Source organism: Bemisia tabaci, chromosome 7 (assembly GCF_918797505.1).
Source record: "Bemisia tabaci chromosome 7, PGI_BMITA_v3".
NCBI classification, from domain to species: Eukaryota; Metazoa; Arthropoda; class Insecta; order Hemiptera; family Aleyrodidae; genus Bemisia; species Bemisia tabaci.
The window spans coordinates 422,088-441,758 of record NC_092799.1 but is presented as its reverse complement, the minus strand read 5'-3'; the positions used below and the strand labels follow the sequence as shown (position 1 = coordinate 441,758).

The following is a 19,671-nucleotide window of genomic DNA, read 5'->3' as shown; positions in this document are numbered from 1 at the left end:
GTGTTTGACGCAATGCGTGAAGTGTTCATGCACTCTTGTAGGCGCTAATATGTGTTACATGCCGACCGCCGCGCCGATGGCTTCTCCTTTTCATTTCAAGTCCTCGACATCATTGCTTCTCTGTGCCGCGCCGCTCCAGGCCAAAATGCGGGTTTGGTTTCTCTCTTCACTCGACTAATGAAAGGTGCTGTCTCTTTGTATCACCGAAAGACGACAAAATTATAAATTACTATGCTCTCAGGAAATGAGTGATTCTGTCGCCTTTTCTTGTTTGTATTTTTTTTTTCAGAATCCTATTTTTTTTCCTACCTACATTGAAAAACTTTGCAAAATGGCCTCCTCCTAAATCCGGCCCTGGTGATTCCAGTAATGTTATTTCAAAGAATGTAAGGAACACAATCTTCGCAACATTGGATTGCTCTTGGTTCCGTATTGCAAAATGCAATCCAAAAAGAGGTGGAGTCTCTGCCAGGAGTGCCAGGGATCTCATCTGATACTAGCCTCAACTTTGAGAGCTTTGGAATTATATAATTATGGAGAAAACCATGAGAACCATCTGCATCATGTGATCTCGCAAAATTTTACATAAATTCGTAGAGTTCCATTTCTACTCATCGTCTCACAATTCCAGAGGAATTAAACACCGAGCATTACGTTTCGTTATTGAAATGAGTGAAAAAAATTCACAGATAGATACTTAATTTCAATAGAAACTGTTCATTTGTTTTCCTTGAAAAAGAGAAAACATGTGGGGGGGGGGGGGTGTTCTACCTCACATAAAAAATATTTCTCCATAATGTCGGTTTTGCACTTCGTTGAAGGACTTACCTATGTAGGTATAGGTCCCAAGTTACTTACTCAACATCTTGGGCTTTCACTTTAAGAAAGGTACCTACTTCTTTGATGGATGCACGATTTTTCATCAAGTTTTTAATCGTTCAATAAACACCCGCATATCCCTCAATAGTCACTTGATAGTAGTCCTCACGATTGCACACTAACATTCCCTATCAGTAATGATGGCAAGAAAAACGCCATAAATTGCATTGACCCATGGACTGCGGTGGGCTTAGATACTGAGTTCTGCACAGGCTTGAGCTGAACAGGGAAGGGGGTATTTAAGGTTGTGTCACATAATGGTAGAATGAGTGCAAAACGTCCATTTCTCAAGAATATAAAGATTAAAAATTTACGCAAGGTGGCAATTTTCCATTTAGAATTCATCGTCATATGTCAATTTGAGTGGCAGGGGGGGGGGGGGAGGGGTGTCAAACTGAGCTTCATGTTATTCCTTTCTATTAGGGGAGTGCATATGCCTGCAATGCCTGCGTTACAGGTGCATTACGAGAAGGAGAAAGTGGCTGAAAATATCTGATTTTCGGCATAAAACGAACAGCCCTTAATTGGTTTGCAAAATATGGACTATTCTGCATGTTATAGAATTGCAATTAATTACATTATGTCCGTAGAGAAAACGTCCTTTTGCTTTTGCTTCAGTAAAAATTGCTGCATTGTCAAGTGGTCTATTTTCAGCATGGATTAAATGTATTTTATAATAAAGTGAATAATAAGTTTAAAAGGCCAGTTGATTGTTTCCTTGCAGTGAGATTTTTTTTTGGCGTTACACTGGTCACAACTCAAATTTCCTATAAATTAACAATTACAATTTTGACTTGAACGTTCAAACAATCCCACCACGTTTAAAAGTCCAGGCTAAGAATACATTAATGAAGCGGGATCAGTAAAAAATTAATTTATTCTTCCAAATCTTTTGAATAAATTCAGGTCAAATACAAAAAATACAACCATTAATAAAAAGGCAGTTTCAAAATTGGGGCAACACTTCGAATGATTGCTATTTGCAAATAAAAAATTTTCTAGTCAATTTTCCAGAAAACTAGAGTCAATGAATATACAAGAAGAGAAAATAATTTACAAAATGCTACAAAATAAACTTTCGAATTCTGGAATTTCGAGTTTTGTTAGCGGAGTGAGAAGCTACAATCTCATATGCCTGTCTATGTACATACAAAATCTGTTAATGTATTTACAAACATAATTTTCGATACAAAGAAAAAAAAACACTAAAAAATTACTGAAATCTTAAAAATATATATACAAAGAAATAATTTTAAAGCTAAATACAAATGATGAATAATTTTCGATCCAATCAAAACTTACAATATGATGGACTTGAGGAACCTATTCAATTTTGATTCTTGGGCACAAAAATAGGAAGTAGGTCGGAGTAACAGTAGGATTACCTAAAAAAGAGGAAGTCGTAAACTCTCCCTTCTTCATATTGTAACGATGATTAATTCAAAACGTTTTCTCACATTTGGCACTGTCTTGCAAGTTCATGTAATGTATGAACGGCGAATAATAGGGTTTGAGGTTGACAATATTATTTCAAAATTTGATGGGCCATGTGCCATTGATGTCTTCCATGACAAAATTTAATGCTGAGCCATTAACTCTGAAAGAAAGTTTTGAGTCGCTGCAATTTAATTGCAAGTATCAAAACATTGTTAAAATTTTTTTTGCAATTGTCTTTACATCGTTGGGCAGTCATCCTAGAAAATACTCAATTTTTGGAAGTTGGGTTTTGAAAAATAACCAATACAAAATCTTTTTGAGTCAATTGTGAGATCATGATACCTACAAAAACTATTTTCCACATTGTGAGGAGAATTCATGATGCTCAAGGAGAAGAAAATTAAGAGTCATCTTCAAATTTGGTGAATTATTTAAGTGTTAGATACAAATTGGTAGTCTTAATTATTGTGGACAGACCCTGACTAAAAATTTTGATAATTATAAATATTTTAATTTCCGTTTATGTTGTACATATTTTCACTACGATGTTCTAACAAGGACAGCTGTGGAATCATTGTGGTACACGGCTCATCTTTGCTTGAAAACAATTTGAAAATTAAAAAGACAAAAAAAAAAAAAAAAACATGTGGCAGAACATGCCAAAGGCACACATGAAGAGTTAAAAAAAAAAACAAACAAAAAATTGAATTATGAGTCCTGAGGAGGGACTAAATTTCTACAGGACCACAGCATTTTGAAAGTGAAACTACGAAACAATGTAACTACGATGCAAAGATACTGAATGTGGACATAGTTGCCAGATAAACAGCACTTTATTCATTTAAGCCTTTGCAAAATATCCCCATTTTATTGCACAACCTGCCAATCTTGATTCTTGATTTTCTGCCCCATCTTACTTCTTTAAAGGATGTCTGTGATTTTTCTTTGCCCTTACAATTAAATTCCTCGAAAATTTAACACAAAACTGTGGAGTAATATTCTGCCATGCTAAGGAAAAACGCCGCGTGAGCTTTCAGGTGTTGACAAATCTCCTTGGAAAAATTACTAATTTTCGGAAAAATTGGTGCACCATCTTTCTTCCGACTATTTTTGAGAATATTGTTAGTATATAATTTGCCCAGAAAGTCTGAAATTTCCTGAAAGGAAATTTGGCAACATTTGAATGTTCATACAGCACGTTCCGATGTGCCTTAACACGGCATTATTAATGTAAAAAAGTAAGATATGCATGGGATTTTGAGACACGGCTTCATAGTTTCATAATGTTACAGATTGACTACATTTTGCGATTGGGAACTGCAATTCTTGGCTCAGTTAAGAAACATCATACGTTCCGTAGTTCTTTATGCACATAGTGACATCCGGTGTCAGACTTTGTAGTTTCGAATTGCAAGATATAGTTCACTTGATGTGGACCCTGTGAGGTTTGCAACAGAAGCAGAGAGCATTAAATTGTCAGTCTTGAAACCATTTGATGGTGGAAGTCCCAGTTGAGTATCACGACTTTGGATCATTATCACGGGGGCAGGAGCCGAGGAGGATGCTGTGGAGGGCTTCCATCTCAATCCAGTCCTTGCGTATTTTGTTGATGCTTACGTAACGGATACAGCCTTTGAAGTTCTCCCGTGTTTCTAATGTGTCTATCGTCGCATGATCTGCAACCCAAAGTTTATCATTAAGAGAGAGTAATATGACTGAAAAAATGACTGTCCACAGAAAATGGGATGCTACTCAAACAGTAGATTATCGTGATTTTATCAATGGCATTTCATTACAAACGACGTTCAAACATGTAAAACTGAACCAAAGTTACATAAGTTTTAAATTTATAGCATATCGACAGCGTAAGTCCGCAACCACATGTCTCGTTTGCGGTGTTTGAAAATCTCCGCCTCTATAATATTTCTTTAATGGAGAACAAATTGACATCATCCTTGAAGTTTATGCAGACTTTTTTTCGCACAGAGAAGAAAAATCACGGAAGTTTTAAAGAATTGCCGTTGAGTAGTTTTCTGTTTTAGAAATTAAGTATGACAGGAAGTCTGCAAAGTCGCAAACCAAGATACATGGTTGCGGACTTACACTGTCAATATATAACGGTCCCCATTATTTTTCCTTTTCCAGTGGACCGTATTCATTAGTGGTTTGACATATCGATTGGTCCAAAACATTGAGATAACCTCAATACTCACCCTCACGACACGCATTGCAATTCCAAAATATTTTATAATTTTATTGCATTTTTGGTCTTGATATCTTCATGATTATGATGATGATTTATGTTGCTGTTAGTTAAAAAAATCTTTCCTTCGTAAAAACATGCATTTCACTGTTCGTTATATGGGTGATTATTGAGGTGTTTAAGTATTTAGAACCAATTTATATCAATATAGCAATGATAGAGCTCTTCTTTGATGTATTGGATACAATCCATTCCCTGATTTTCTAGAACTGTTTTTTTTTCCCCACACTCCAAAATTTCTGTTCCTTTCTCAGACCTTCAAACAACGCTTGCATATGGATTTTTTCTTTATTTCACACTGAGTTTACCTAACATTGGACAACAATTCAACTTCTAAAGATTCAAATGAAGGGAAAATGCACTCTGGAAGTTTTCCTTGCACTCTTGGGTGGCACTGGTTGTTGAGCTGATGCGCTACTCGCCAAAATATCTGACTTATTAATCAGTAATTCCCTGAATTTTCCAGGCCCTTGAAACCCTGTTAAATGCATACTGTGTGGAGTTAAAGCTAATTGACTTTTTCATCTTCCGTATTCAGTGCTTTCAATTTTGGATAAAAATGCCAATTCACATCGTGCACCCGGGTAACATCAAGAGTGAGCTAAATTGCTTCTAACTTATTTTTAGAAATCAAATTTTAATTTTTCTCACTTCAACTTATTAGAATGCTATCCTAAAACTATGCATCTGTGCAGTACTGCTCTCACACTATTTCTAATTTCCACATTGAGAGCAACCCAAATAGCATTTTTGAATGAAAAATCTGCAATAAAGTTGCAACTTTATTGCGATGAAATTACAATTTTGAAATTGAATTTTTGGTCACGAGAATATTGCAATAATTCACTTACCAAACGACAACTTGTCGCAATCACTGGTGCTTAGGAAAGGTTTACTTTTATCAAAGAGCAAGGGCGTTTCTTCAATATGAATGCCAAGAATCAGAAAAAAATTGAGCAAGAGAGTTTACCTGGTAAGCCTCCGATGTAGAGTGGACTATTAGTGTGCGCTCCAGTCAAATGTCCATTATCCGAGAGCCAGTACTTGGTTCCCTCGCTGTCCAGCCTCAGTGTTATCTCATCGTTGTTGAACTGGGCCACGATCCGATGCCATTTGTTATCGCACACTGCAAAATCAGAGCCCAAACCTAGCTCAACACGGAAAGGCCGGCGGTCGCCCATGTCGCCTGTCATTACAACCTGCATACGCGAAGAGTTTTAAAAGTAAGTTAACAAGGAGACAATAATTTCAATTAAAAATTGAAGATCTAATAAAAGCCTGGAGGCAACTGACTTTTTTTTTTTTTTTTTTTTTTTTTTTTAAAAACGAAACTTATTCCACAGCTATCCGCTCTAAAATATTGGTTTAAACTTTTCATGAGCCACACCACAAGACTTAATGCAGTTTTTAAAATTTTAGTTTGTTTAATTTAAAATTTCAGAAATGTTACTTACAACTTACATTCACTGACGATTTCAATGATAATAATATTATAAAAAAAAATAAAAATAAACAGAGTCTTTAAATGAAAGCCTGTCTTTAAACACTAAAAAAATGGTGCAAAGACGAACATTTGACTCTAATTTCAGGATGTGAAAGAACCCATCAAACTTCATACGGCCTTTGTTCTTATGAAATGTACAAGATACCTAACGACAGAATGCTACTCAGTGCGAATCTTTTCGAGCAGTTCATGATAACTGCAAACCACTCAAAATTAGGACCTTCATTCAATTTTTTTAAGAAAATATATTACATTACATTTTCCCATTAGACTTTCAGAGCATTCTTTCCTTGAGTTAAGAAAGAGGACACAGTAGGAACGTTTTATTTTTCAAAATAATGAAATGTGACAAGAAATCAGCGATGTCACCAACCAAAATAGCATATTTCTAGGTTTACCATCATGCGAGATTTGGCACATTGATTTCTGGAAAAGTAAGACATTCTGTGGCATGTGAGAGTTTCTAATTGTTTGGTAACATTGATTTTAAGTATCAACTAATATTTCATCCCAGAAGTTTGCCTGTGAAAAAACCCAATAGAGGCATTTAACATTAATGTAAGAAAAAAACCCCTCATTATACATACCTTGCCATTGATAAACTGGAGAGAAAGAGCTGGATACCCTTCTGGTTGTGATACAGAGAGGATGATTCCATTCATTTCAGACGTTCGGAATTCAATTTCTAATTCTATTAACGAACCGACATCGAACTCATTTTCTAAAAATAAGAGATAAAAAACAGAGGAGGATCAGATATAATCTAAGAAAGGATAACTCAGAATAATGTATTTCATTCTTTCAGGAGAGAGTTGGGGAAAGAAAAATTATATGTATTGACTGGGTCCTCACTCCACAGGGACAACAAGTTCAGTAGAAATTTTTTTAACGAGTTGGGCTAGTAGATCAGATTTTGGGTTCGCGATGGGAAAAACTCTCTAGAATCCCGAAGAATCAGCTGTGAGCCTTGAGGTTCAACTCTGCGCTAAACGCAGGTGTAAGGTTGTATTTTAATCAAGTAGTTTTGCACTCTAACCACAGCAAACTAGAATTTTAAAAAGCTTTTTTTCAAAACTACATTTCTGAAATGTAAATTTAGAACTGATATAATTCCAATTTGGTACAAATTGTTTTCTTAATTTCACTTCAATTTAAATTTAACATCAATAAATCTCAATTTAACTTAACATTTAAAACTCAAAATTGAGACTTTTATATAATTGTTTGGAGAAATTTTAAATTTTGTATAATTGTTCCCTTCCCTTCCAAGGGAACCGACATTCAAAAGTATTCATTAAAAAAAAAAATAGTTTGAGAAAAAGCATCAAAAGTTGGAATCTACTGCTCTAGAGGCTAGAAAAGTAGGAACGTCAAATTGAAATGCAATTATTTACTGTCAAAAGGTGCAAACTGAACAAAACCTTTTACAACTTATTCCTTCAGATACTCTTACGCATTTTCTGTGGAAACCTGAAATTTTGTTTTTTTTTTATTCAGCTTGAGAGAAATTACTCTTCTAGTAAATGTGCTTGTGTTCACTAAGTCCCCTTTCCTATGGACAGTGACAATTGAGGACAGAATAGTAAAAAAAGTAAAAGTAGATGCTCTTCAGCTGACAGTAAAAAGTCTAAAAACGAAGAGTATTTTTCTGACTGCCGATAGACGTATCTAGGACCAATCGGCTCAAGAATTAGGACATACCATAGATAGCAAAAGCGTCTCCTGGAAAATAAGAGCCCTTCTCAACATGCGGGAAACACTGTCCTACTTTATGATACTTATCTCCGACCAAGTCTTCGAACTGACCGTTCAGGATTAAACGAGCTAAGCAGCCTTTGAAAGTTTCTGTTTTGGGGAAATATGAGAATTTCTGAAACCAACAAACATCCAAATTAAAGACAAGTTAATTCATGTACAGTGATTATTAATGCTTTTCTACATTTCCTACAAATGGTATAAATCGAAAAAAAAAAGCGCTGGTGTGGTTGCTCTCAATAAAAATTTACGTTGGTGATTTTTCAATCGAGTCTAGACATTATTGGATTAGGGATGGTGCAAGACTGATGAGATAATAGTATCAATGAAATGATAAACATCTTGACTCTTGTTGGTTTTCTTGCTCTAAAGAGCTCAAAAAATTATCTATCTTTTGCAATTAAGACAAGTAAAGTATTCGATTACTATACTTCACGTTTCAAGGTAAGTCAAGTTCACAGAATGCAGCTCGGTTTGACTTGAAGTTTGAGCACTCATGGAGCCGTATATTTAATTCATCCTTCTGATATTTTGTTATTTTTGATAACAACTCAATGCAGGCAGCACAAGTTGTTTCCTCTACCAGACTTCGGCTAAAAATGAAGACAACACAAACCATTGAGGTTAAGAGTTCCTCTGGCAGACCTCCGATGTATGTAATGTTTCCGATGTTCGACTTCTTGTGGGCCTCGAACGAGATAGGCGGATTGTTGTCAATTTGCATGCGGAATATGTGTTCCTCTTTCATGAGCATCATCTTGTTCCATGCAAAAAAAAAAAAAAAAATTTGGAAATAAAAGACAAGCATACAGTTTTGAAAACATGTATCTCACTACCCACAATTAAATTCCTCATCCTCAAACAAAATTACCTTCCTCCTTTTCGCTTTTTCTCCGCACATTAAATTACAAGTTTTCTCTATTTTGCTTCACTTCGTGACCTTGAATCCATTTACGTTCTTCATGGTGGAAAGCTTCTGTCAAACTCCAAAATCAATCGCCAATTTTTGAAATTTCTATCCATACATTATTTTTCTTGGAGAGTTACAACAAATTTGCATTATGACTTGAAATGTATTCCAATTTTTTTTCCCCACCATTTCATGATTGTTCTAAAAAAAATTTTAACTGTCAAATTCTTCAATTTTTCCCCGGGAAAATAAGTGTGCATGACAATTTTAGATGTTGCAATTGAGTTACATGGTTTCTGAGTTTGGCTTTAGGATTTTTAGAGTGAATCCTATCAATTACAAAAATCTACTCCATGTTCGACACAGAGTTCATTCCTAAATTTTCCAACATTTAAGTTTAAAAATGAAAATAAAATCTTTCCTAGATAGGTATGTATAATATTCTATCAGAATCTTACTGCATGAGAATTAAATTGACGTACAATAGCTTTTAAGCTTTTGAGTTCAAATATCGCAACACTTAATTCGAAGCTGCAACCGGGGAGTATGAAACAAATGATGAGCAAGGTTTCCGTACTTACATGATGCCACAATCCATCATTCACTGCAATTTGAGACATGCTCTCAGATTTTTTCTTCTTCTTCCCCTGGACAATGACCTTTAACCGGCCATTCACGAGCGTTGCCATTATGAAGTTTGCTAATTTGTTTTTGATGCTCTGAAAAAGATAATTTCAAAGCTCTCAGTTTGATTGGGTCTCGTATTGGAGTTTATATTTTAAAAAGGGTGGTATTTGACAGGCTGACACCTATAGGCATAATGAAATTTGCGGCTGTCTTTTGTACGAGATAATCCCTTTTTGTTCTTTTTTTCAACTTCCTGCACAGAGATGCTTGATTGCAAAAGTTGATGTTGTTTTGCTAGCCACTTCAGAGAAGGCGTTTCTTCGTGCCAATGTTTTTACATAGCCAAAAGATTGTAAAATTAAAATTTCTACCGAGGGCAGCAGCCTACGAGGCTCCCCAAGGAATAGAACCTCAAAACATGCACGCTTTTTGGGAGAAAACATTTTGCCGATTTGGTTCCATTTTTGGCTGAAATGAGCTATAAAGGTGCATTTTCGTCCAGAAATTTGGATCTTGGCAAATAGAAAGGGGTGTATGCAAAATCGGCAAAAGTTCCCCCTCATGTATTTTGACCACTTTTCAATAAGTCATTCCTTATTATAGGATAAGCTTTTTCCCAAATTTCAAGGCCTGAAACGAATTTCTTTCCGTGTAGCAGCGTTGCCGAGTTGAAAACTGTTGAGTTCCATATCTTTTAAACGAAAAAAGATATTGAGGTGCGGTTTGCACTAATATTCTTCAAAAATTGCGTTCTTTTGAAATATGCAGTTGATTTGATCATTTAGGTATTTAAGATTGCAATGATGCCATTTTCCACATTTTCTTTGGGACCAATTTTTTTTCAACCCAAGTACATCGTCACATGTCTGATTCTCGATTCGAACAAAAAGCTGTTCATTTCATTTGTCGTACTTTTCCGTACATTTTGATTTGATTTATTAAATAACACTCCTCAAGGCGATAAAGCCAAATTTACTGTTTCGATTTTGGTACAAATGTCTTCTTTCTTATGTGAAGGGTCACAGATATATTTTTGAAGGAGTAACTCATTACATGACATATTTGAGAAATACTTACAGGTATAACTAGGAGTACTCCATTGGGATAAAAAGTTCTGAACTGCATCTCTAGCGTAAAATTGTCCTGAAAAATGTTTCCAAGGTTACGCTTGGAGAAATCAATTTGGACATGACTGTGAGGAGTGTCACCGAATTTAGCTGCTCCCGACTCGATTGGGTAGCTGGAAACTTTGCGACAGCCATTGGCTGAGTTTTCTGGAGAAATCTGCATGGATTCCACCTCGAGTCGAGATGCCTCCGTCCGCACTGGCACGGGTCCATGACGACCAATTGCCACGTGCTCAAATTCCAACGGCTTATCAAAGGCTAGAACACTGAAAAAATAACAGGCAGTTCAAAGTCAAAATAGACTGACTAGAGACCATCTTTGACTTTGGAAATTGGAGCTACGAATGAAAATTATCGGAAAAGTCAATGGCAAAAGTGCAAAACCACGAGTTTCCATTGGAGAGTTTCAAAATTTCCACTGGTATTTTTATTTTCTCTAGAAAAAAAGCCAACTTTATAGCTTAAAAATTTAAACAGAAATTCTGCTAACAGAGAAAGAAAATCAAAGAAGAGTTTGAGAAACTGCATTGACTAGTTTACAAAATGTCAAATAAAGTATGACATAAGGTTTACAACATCGCAAACGGAGGTACGTGGTTTCACATTTTGGCCATAAGCATATTTTTCACTATTCCATGTTTAGGGAATGTCTAATAGTAAGATATGGATGCAAGATGCAACAGCTATGAGTTTGCCTGAAATGTTATAAAGAATTCGGTAAAATAGTGGATTAAACGTCTTGAATTTACAAATTTACTCCTTTCTTGACGAGGATCAAAGTTCTGTTTGTTTAAGCTTCCCTTCTCGGAAATCGGTGGTCTTCTAGAGACGAAAATCAATATTCTGCCAATCTACTAGGCGATCATCCACATTGTGTCTGATCATGAGGTCATCCAATCACAGAAAGCTCAATTATTAAAAAACACGAATTGTCAAAACATTTTAAAATCGTATGTACTAACCTGTTATTAAAGATCGTATGTACTAACCTGTTATTAAAGATCGTATGTACTAACCTGTTATTAAAGATCGTATGTACTAACCTGTTATTAAAGATTGCGTCTTTGATGGTCCCAATAAGAGGTTCATCTGAGACAGCCAGGCCAGTTGTGTTGATATCCGGTGGTATTCCACCGAAGAAGAGGCCACCGGCATCTCCAGGGACTTTAATGTTGAGGCTCCCACGAGGGAGCGTTGCTGAGGAATCTGTCGTGTCGTCGACTTGGAGTTCCAGTTTCTTGCCTCGCTTGATGACGACCACCGAGTGGAACTGCCCATTGCCGTAGTCGGAGCTTGTGCTCGCCAGCCGCACCTCTCCGTGACCTGCATTCAACCGCACGTCGATCTGGCCGTTGCGGAGGCTCACCGCATAGTAACTTTGTCGATTCTAGAGATTCAAGATAGAGAACAACAAGGAATAGAGAAATCAGAACAGTAATGATGTACAATCAGCGATCTAACTTAGAATTGATCACTATATAAGGTTAGAAACAAAGCATTGCATTTTGTCTTCTCTCATCAAAACTTTACATGGAATATTGTTGACACATTGAGATGTCTAATTTCGTCTCGAAGGTGAGAAATTGGTATGATTTGTGTTCGTGAATTCTAACTCCACCATCCTTGAACCGAAGTTTATTTGAATCAAATTGATACTAAACTAATTTCATCATGCTGTGCAATGAAATAATTTCCTCCGTGTGGTGAATTTTTTTGAACAAATTTACAAATGCTGAGCATCAAGAGAGGGAGGAAACTTTTGTGAGTCTCAACTCTGGCACAAGGATAGCTTCATTTCTAAAATGGTCATATCGACCTATATTGATTTTAGTTCTCTTCCGCAGCTACGTATGTAATTTGAATTGACTCATTTTGATGGAAAATTAACGCTAATGTCCCATTTTCAGTTAAATTAAGACATTTTTCATACTTTCTGCTTACTTTAAATGCTCTTTCAATTACAGAATATGCCTCGTAATACTTTGAATCATTTTTGAATCTACAAAGAGATTGCGGTTTGGCACAAGTCGTCTAGACAGAGGTGGTGATTTTTCCATGTGCAATACATTTTTGAATCGTATTAGGTGGTAAAAATCTTGCTTAGAAAGTTGATAAAATTTATGAAATGAACATAAAGAACTGGAAAATTAATGATTCAGGCAAAAATATACCAGAGTTAAAAGCTTGAGAGAAAGAATTCAACTATTTTTTTTTTAACAAATTAAAATGAAGTAATGTGAGGGATAACATTACCATTAGTCCTTGAGAGGTGGACAACATCAACAAGCAATTCTGCTGTAAGGTTGCAAACACAAAGCCGAAAGCAGCTTTTTTCTCAAGGCTGTACGATGCCAGCTCCAAGTATCCGTTTCCATTGAATCCAGCAATGGTTAGAGCCTGGAAAAAAGAAGGAAAAAGTTCAAAAAGGAAATTATAAACATACAGAAATGGGCACATTATGCAGGTAAAGGAGCATGAAATTTGTTTTTGATTTCTGCGAAAATTCATTTAAAACTGAAAAAATGCACTGACCGACATATTTTCAGACTCTTAAGTGAGGCAAAAAAATGAGCACAAATATTCATTTTATGTTAGGATAAACTTGAGTCAAAGTAGTAGAGGTCGTAATTTTTTTTAAAAATTGTATTCAAGCTCTTCATCTTCAGACTCTGAATTAAAAAGTAGCTAATTTTTTTTTTTTTTTATTTTTTTATTTTTTTTTTTTCATTTTAAACTTATTCACCTACTTATACAGCAATTGGAATATTTACAATATGATTATTTGATAAGGTACCTTTTGCGAGCATGAGGGCTGGATACCCCAGAATTGCCCACGCAACAGATTGTAACCTTCTTGTGCAACGTTCACTTCCGACATGCAGCCCAAGTAAGAACCTGGCCAACGTCTTGTTCGGAAACTTGGTGGAGTGCCGCCCACGAATAACTGCGCTTGGGATAGATCAGGGATTGCATCTTGATTAGGAGGTGGTGTTGGCGCCCCATCTCGCGATTCCGTTCCGATTTTCAGGATACCTGAAAAACACGCGGGAAACCAGGCGCTGAAATTAAATTTAGCTTCTCAATAGAAATTTCTGTGGTGAGACTTCGTGATTTTTTCAATCATAAACTGTCAAGAATAGAAAGCACCACATTTCTCTTATTTTTACAACTACTGGTCTAATTTTGTACCACACAGTTTGCTTTCAAATTGAGATCAAACAAAAGGGATTGCTTTGAATTAACAGTGCCAAAAGTGAAAATGCCTTTGGTGGAACGAACTAAATTTACAGAGTTTCATTTAACTGGGTCAACTCGTTCATACTTTAAGTAATCTATGGTAAGAAATTTTCAATGACAAAAATATAAATATGTAACAACTTACAGAAACATGAACTTAATTGCATGAGGGCAAAATTCTCAGAAGTGTGCTTTGCGTTAAATAGGATGGAGAAATTATTATTTGAATTGTTAATGGAAAACACTCTAATAACTCCAAAAAACACACCCCAACCAATTAAGGAGTAAAATTGCATTTGATTTGACAAATCTCGACCCTGTACACAGATTTGAATGACTTTTATCATTGATGCGTTTTCTTTTGATTTCTAATTTGTCAGCCATCAAGGTGAAAGAGACTGAAGCTCTTTTGATGAAAACTGATTCAATTTTTATTTTTTTGGCACGAAGGTTCTTCATCTTATGAGCGGTAACAGTTGAACATTAATGAAACTTTTTACAGCTTCCTTATTATTACTGATGTTATCGGAGAAATTCAAAAGAGAGGTTTGACGACTGACTTTACCTTTCTCTACTTTTTTCTTCCGATCAAAGTATCTTGTAGCCTCCAGTCGAGTCCAGTTGCCTGTGTTGTAGCGTGAGTTACTTGATATCTCAAGACTAATATCACCTCCGTAACCAACTCGGAAAACTACACGACCCTCAGAAAGTGTGACAGAGACAAATTTATCCTGAAGAGAGAGAGAACAGAATAAATATGGCATTAAATTTATCACTGTCGAAAAAACTAAAATTTGATGGCAAAATTTTTAGATGCAATTTAGAGATAAAAGGTAAAACTTGTATGGAATTATATATAAAGCTCAAAATTTAGTCTTCAGTATTTAACATCATACATGATTTTCCAGAAGTTTCCTGAGATGATTGAAAAAAAAAATTAATAAATAAAAATAACCTATCTTTCAAACTTTAAGACATATTGTGGAGTGTTCGAAAAAGATAAAAAATGAATACAATATGTAGATTTTTTGAAGAAAGTGAAATTTTTGAAATTTTCATTGTTTCAGAATTTTTTTAGCGTTTATACAGATATCCGCTTCTTGAGAGTAAGTACAGTAAAAACAAAGACCTCTTTCTCCTCCTGTAAAGCCTTGGAAATTTTATCCTCAATCCTTTGATTATGTCGATTTTAGTGATTTTTTTAGTATTAAACTTGAATTTTCAGCTAAAAATGTGGTAAAATTATGAATAATGCCCATTAAAATTTCCAACTCTCTACGAGTATGTTTATTTCCTTTTAAGAGTTAAAAGGTGAAAGGAATTCCTGAAACAATCAAACAGCATATGTATTTCGCACCAAAGTCCGTAAAAACTTGTTGATTTATTCAGTCAAAAAGGGCTCAGCATAAATAAGCAATGTAATGATAGTTCTGATGTTCCTCTGAACTATCAAGAGTAAAGAACTGTAAAGTTTGATTATGTAAGAGCAATCGGTATACGCACAGTATCGTTTGTGACAGCCAAAAATAGTAGGGCATCTTCGTCGAAAGTCTTGAAGTTCAGCGATACGGAGAGGAGATATTTATTGTAGGCAGAGGAACTGTCATGGTGTAGAACTGCATAACCGTCGCCCAAGAATCGGTATGTTTGTTCGTCTTTCACCTCCTCAGCACTAAAAACAATTGCCAAAGATAAAAATTTAAGTAAAAATATTGTAAAATGATAAACAATGCCCAATAAAATTTCCAACTCTCTACAAGTATGTTTATTTCCTTTTAAGAGTAAAAAGGTGAAAGGAAATCCTGAAACAATCAAACAGCCAATGCATTTTGTCTATGTCTTCTAGGGTGTCTATGTCTGTGTCTTTTCACAAACACTTCCAAGTCTGGACATATTTTAGCATTATGGAGAATTTGGAAGCATTGTTAGGAGCAATTTCCAGAAAATCTTGTCGAACATTGAAATTAAGTCACTGAACAAGCTTACTTTTACTACCACTAATTCAAATTATGAGCTATTTTCTTTGGTTGTTCTTTTAAAGGGTTTTTCTAGTTGATGACAAAAATACATCATTTTCGAACTTAGATTTTTTCTTTTTTGAGTTTTAAGTTAGAAATACGCTCTCAACCTCACAGCTGTTATAAGGTTCCAACTGATGTTGCAAGTTTATGGAGAGTATTCGGAAAAGAGAATCGTTTTCAAAATAGAGGATAAAATCAGATTTGAGATGTCGACATCAAATTCTCCACGATGCTTGAAAAAACTCCAGTTTGGTTTAAAATTTTTGGGCGGTTTTTAAGTGGATCATTTGCAGAACTCTCCTTTACACTCTGGTTTCAAGAACACAATCTTGGATTTTTGTGGACTAGAATTATTTTTCTGAGGACATTTATGCATAAAGAAACATACCCCTCAATACAAGCAGTGCAGCCTTCTGTTTGAGTGCGGAAGTCCCATAACCCAATTGGACGGCCATCGAGGAAAAGATTATGGAGACAACCGACAAGACCTGGCTGCATGGAACGCAACTCGGCTGGTTTGTGGTCAGCGCCGCCAACCCATACACGATCGTGGGGGCTCACATCCAGGCGCCCGATCCCTCCTGTTGAATTCCCTGTTACCGGTGAACCATCGCGAAGGTACGACCCGAACGGCAAAACTTGAGGCCGCACGTACAGTGTTCCCACGTTTGCTTTCCTAGTGATCAAAAAAACAAGGCATGGAATTGAAATTCATTGATTGCAGTAACTAACACCTTAGTGCATAGAACACATACCTACAAATGGTGAAACACTTTCCATGAAATAGAACCGAAAAGTTGAGATCTTTTGTACAAAGGTTAAACCAATGAGACTCAAGGAATGAATAAGAAATACTTTAGTGCATCAAAAAAGGAGAAGGAAAAATAGAAAAGAAAAAGTTTCAATACTCATAGGAGATAAAATAAGGCCTCAAAGGCATTACTAAACACCACCATTTTTCTGGGCTAGCAAGGTACGGTAGAAAAGACAGCATTCACTAACATTTTATTCAGAATATTTTGAATGAAATTTCCTGATTTTTTCCTTGAATAAATTGACACTTGTTTGATTTCATGAGCCAACATATCGACGGCATAAGTCCGCAATCACATATCTCGTTTGCGGTGTCTGAAAATCTCCGCTTCTATGTTATTTTTTTAAAAATCATTCATTTTTATCATTCATTGAAATTTTTTTCGCACAGAGAAGACAAATCACGGCAGTTTTAAAGAATTATTATTGAGTAGTTTTCCATTTAAGAAATAAAGTATGACAGGAAGTCTGCAATGTCGCAAACCGAGTTATTTGATTGCCGACTTACACCGTCGAAATGTATTTCATGAGTTACATCGTACATTTTACTTTGGCATATGCTAAACTGCTAGTAGTTGAGAAAAGCTTGATGAATTCAGAATTTCCTGTTCCATGACCGATTTTCCTGATGTTTCCCAGGTTTTGAGGTTTTTACTGAGGAGAGACACCCTGCACTAAGGCAGCAAATTGAACTTCTTCCCTTAGATTATGAAGATAAATGGACCAGTATACAAAGTACGCATTTAAGCATTCTGATACATTTTTCTGAATCAAAATTTTATGTTGAACACAATTCCCACGACAAAAACTGCTGAAATCAACCTCTAACTAAGATATTAACGTTTATATTTCAAGGTACACTCTACTACAGGTATGGACAAATGGAATTTTAGAAAGTCGTCAAAACGCGTACATTTGACGGCGTCCAATGGTACAACTGCAACGCCATATTAAAGACTTGTTTACTTTCTGTTCTGAGAGTGGGTTTCGTCAATTTTGTGTTATTTTTTTGTGTTTTCAGTTAAGTTTTCCGTTATTTTGAGTTTTATCAATTTTGTAAATTCATCTGATAGCTCATTGAAGCTACCTGAAGAGCTCTGTCGTCAGAAGAGGGTCATTTTGAAAGAACGACAGACGGCAAAGACGGTACGACTTGCAACGTCACTGGATGGCCTATGTTCACAGCGCTGCCGCTTCAGCACCCCGTTTGTCTATACCTGTAGTAGAGTGTATCTTGTTTATATTCAGCAGTGATTGAGGGAAATTTGAATGGGCCTGTTGCAAACTTTTGCTAGAGCAAAACTAAGAGTTGTTTCTTACAGATAATGCCTCAAAAATCACGATGAGCGCATCGGCAAAGTCTGAAATGCACTCATAATTCCACAATCTGCGTAAGAAATTTGCGGTTTTTTGAGCTTCCCGTTTCGAAAACGATACTACGGTACAGGTGAAAATCTTGTTAGAGGAGTCGTTCCATTGGCGGCAATACTCATCATGGCCGACGCCAGTCCGCCAAAACACGTGTGATGGGACGAGATAACACCTGAACAGGATTAAACCAGATAACAATCGGCGTGTTTACGTTAATATTTTTCTCGCCCGCCTTAATTGACCTTGAACTCTCCTCGAATTACGCGAGGAACTGCGCAAGCGTCGGCCATGATGAATATTGCCGACAATGGAGCGACTCCTCTAACAAAATGTTCACCTGTGCAGTAGTATCGTTTTTGAAGCGGGAAGCTCAAAATAACGCAAATTTCTTACGCAGATTGTGAATTTATAAGTGCATTTCAGACTTTGCCGATGCGCTCATCGTGATTTTTGAGGCATTATCTATAGGAAACAACTCCTCATTCTGCTCTAACAAAAGTTTGCAACAGGCCCATTCCCTGCTCACGAGAAAAATACTTGTCTACTTAAATCAAATCACACTTTACAATAGTTTTGGCAGAATTCATAATCCAGCAATGTTACCTACTTGCCATGTTTTCGTTGAAGTGTTCAACAACTCCAACAGGTGAGCCAAAGTACCGGAATTGACGTTGTCATATTTTCATACCACAGAGACTGCTACGGTGACGTTTAGTGTGCAATTTAACTAACGTGGAATTTTCTTTTATCAAGAGCAGGCGGTTTGAATCCATGCATCAATTGACATTACATATTTTAGTTGGGAGTTAGGTCTAGTAGTTTTTGCTGCGCGAATCATGTTCCATGTGAAATTTTGGTTAAGAAACATGCATCAGAATGCTTAAATTCGTACCTTCTTTACTTGTCCATTGGCATAATGTCACTTTAAAATGCTGATTTACAGTCTAAAATTTCGTTTGGAAGTAGAGGTTACCTTTCTGCTTCAATGCGATACCAATGCTGGTCATTGCTGAGGTCACCTGCAGTTTGAATGTGAACTGCGTTTGTCACTTCCCCTGTGTCTCCTCCAACATTCCACACAAATCTGATTTTTCGGTTGACCATTTCCACTGCCAGGAAATCACTCTAAAAATGAACAGACCAATGCGTTAGTGGTGCAAATCTCTGGGAAATGTCATCAACTACCAAAACACTGTTTAGAGAGGGAATTGATATAATGCCTGTTGCACTTAATGAGAAAAAATCAACAATTTTGAGAATAGTATCTCAAATCCTTCCAAACTGTAAAATTATGGTAAAAATTTTCACATGAAATATGTATTCCCTCCTCCTTTCTCTTTTCCCCTTTTTTACTGCAATAAAAGAAAAATGGAGTCAACAATCAAAACTAACTATTTCCGCTTAAAAGGAAAAGGAAACCAAATCCATGAAGGCAAAGTTTACAGTAGAGTAATTTTTGTCAAATTTGGTTAAACAACTGGTTTGTCGGAAAATTCTATCTGTGTTAATTAATGCACTGTCATAAATTATAATTCATTGCAATACATTCTAGTGCAATTTAACTCATTTATGTGCAAACAGTGGGTTTAAAATTGAATCATGATCTGACAATTTTGTACCCTGAACATGACAGCACAGAATTTTCAATAGCCTCTCCTGGAGATAATTTTCTAGAACTGCCGATTTCAAACCATCATAACTCTAAGAGGTTTAATGTCTCAAGGTGT

At 36.0% G+C, this 19,671-nt stretch overlaps 1 protein-coding gene across 2 annotated transcripts in view; it reads right to left on the bottom strand.

The window, feature by feature from the left end:
• Positions 1-1,738: 1,738 nt before the first annotated feature.
• wb (wing blister) overlaps positions 1,739-19,671 on the bottom strand; it is a 104,845-nt gene continuing 86,912 nt past the window's right edge. For both annotated transcript variants that reach the window (XM_072302894.1, XM_072302895.1), the window contains 14 exons: positions 18,918-19,069; positions 16,149-16,436; positions 15,243-15,411; positions 14,305-14,470; positions 13,297-13,535; positions 12,756-12,899; positions 11,546-11,889; positions 10,453-10,768; positions 9,330-9,467; positions 8,455-8,595; positions 7,785-7,953; positions 6,671-6,804; positions 5,550-5,778; positions 1,739-3,992 (listed from right to left, as the gene is read on the bottom strand). In XM_072302894.1, the coding sequence (XP_072158995.1) occupies positions 3,835-3,992; positions 5,550-5,778; positions 6,671-6,804; positions 7,785-7,953; positions 8,455-8,595; positions 9,330-9,467; positions 10,453-10,768; positions 11,546-11,889; positions 12,756-12,899; positions 13,297-13,535; positions 14,305-14,470; positions 15,243-15,411; positions 16,149-16,436; positions 18,918-19,069 (2,787 nt within the window). In that variant the 3' untranslated portion in view covers positions 1,739-3,834. The remainder of the gene's footprint in view (positions 3,993-5,549; positions 5,779-6,670; positions 6,805-7,784; positions 7,954-8,454; positions 8,596-9,329; positions 9,468-10,452; positions 10,769-11,545; positions 11,890-12,755; positions 12,900-13,296; positions 13,536-14,304; positions 14,471-15,242; positions 15,412-16,148; positions 16,437-18,917; positions 19,070-19,671) is intronic.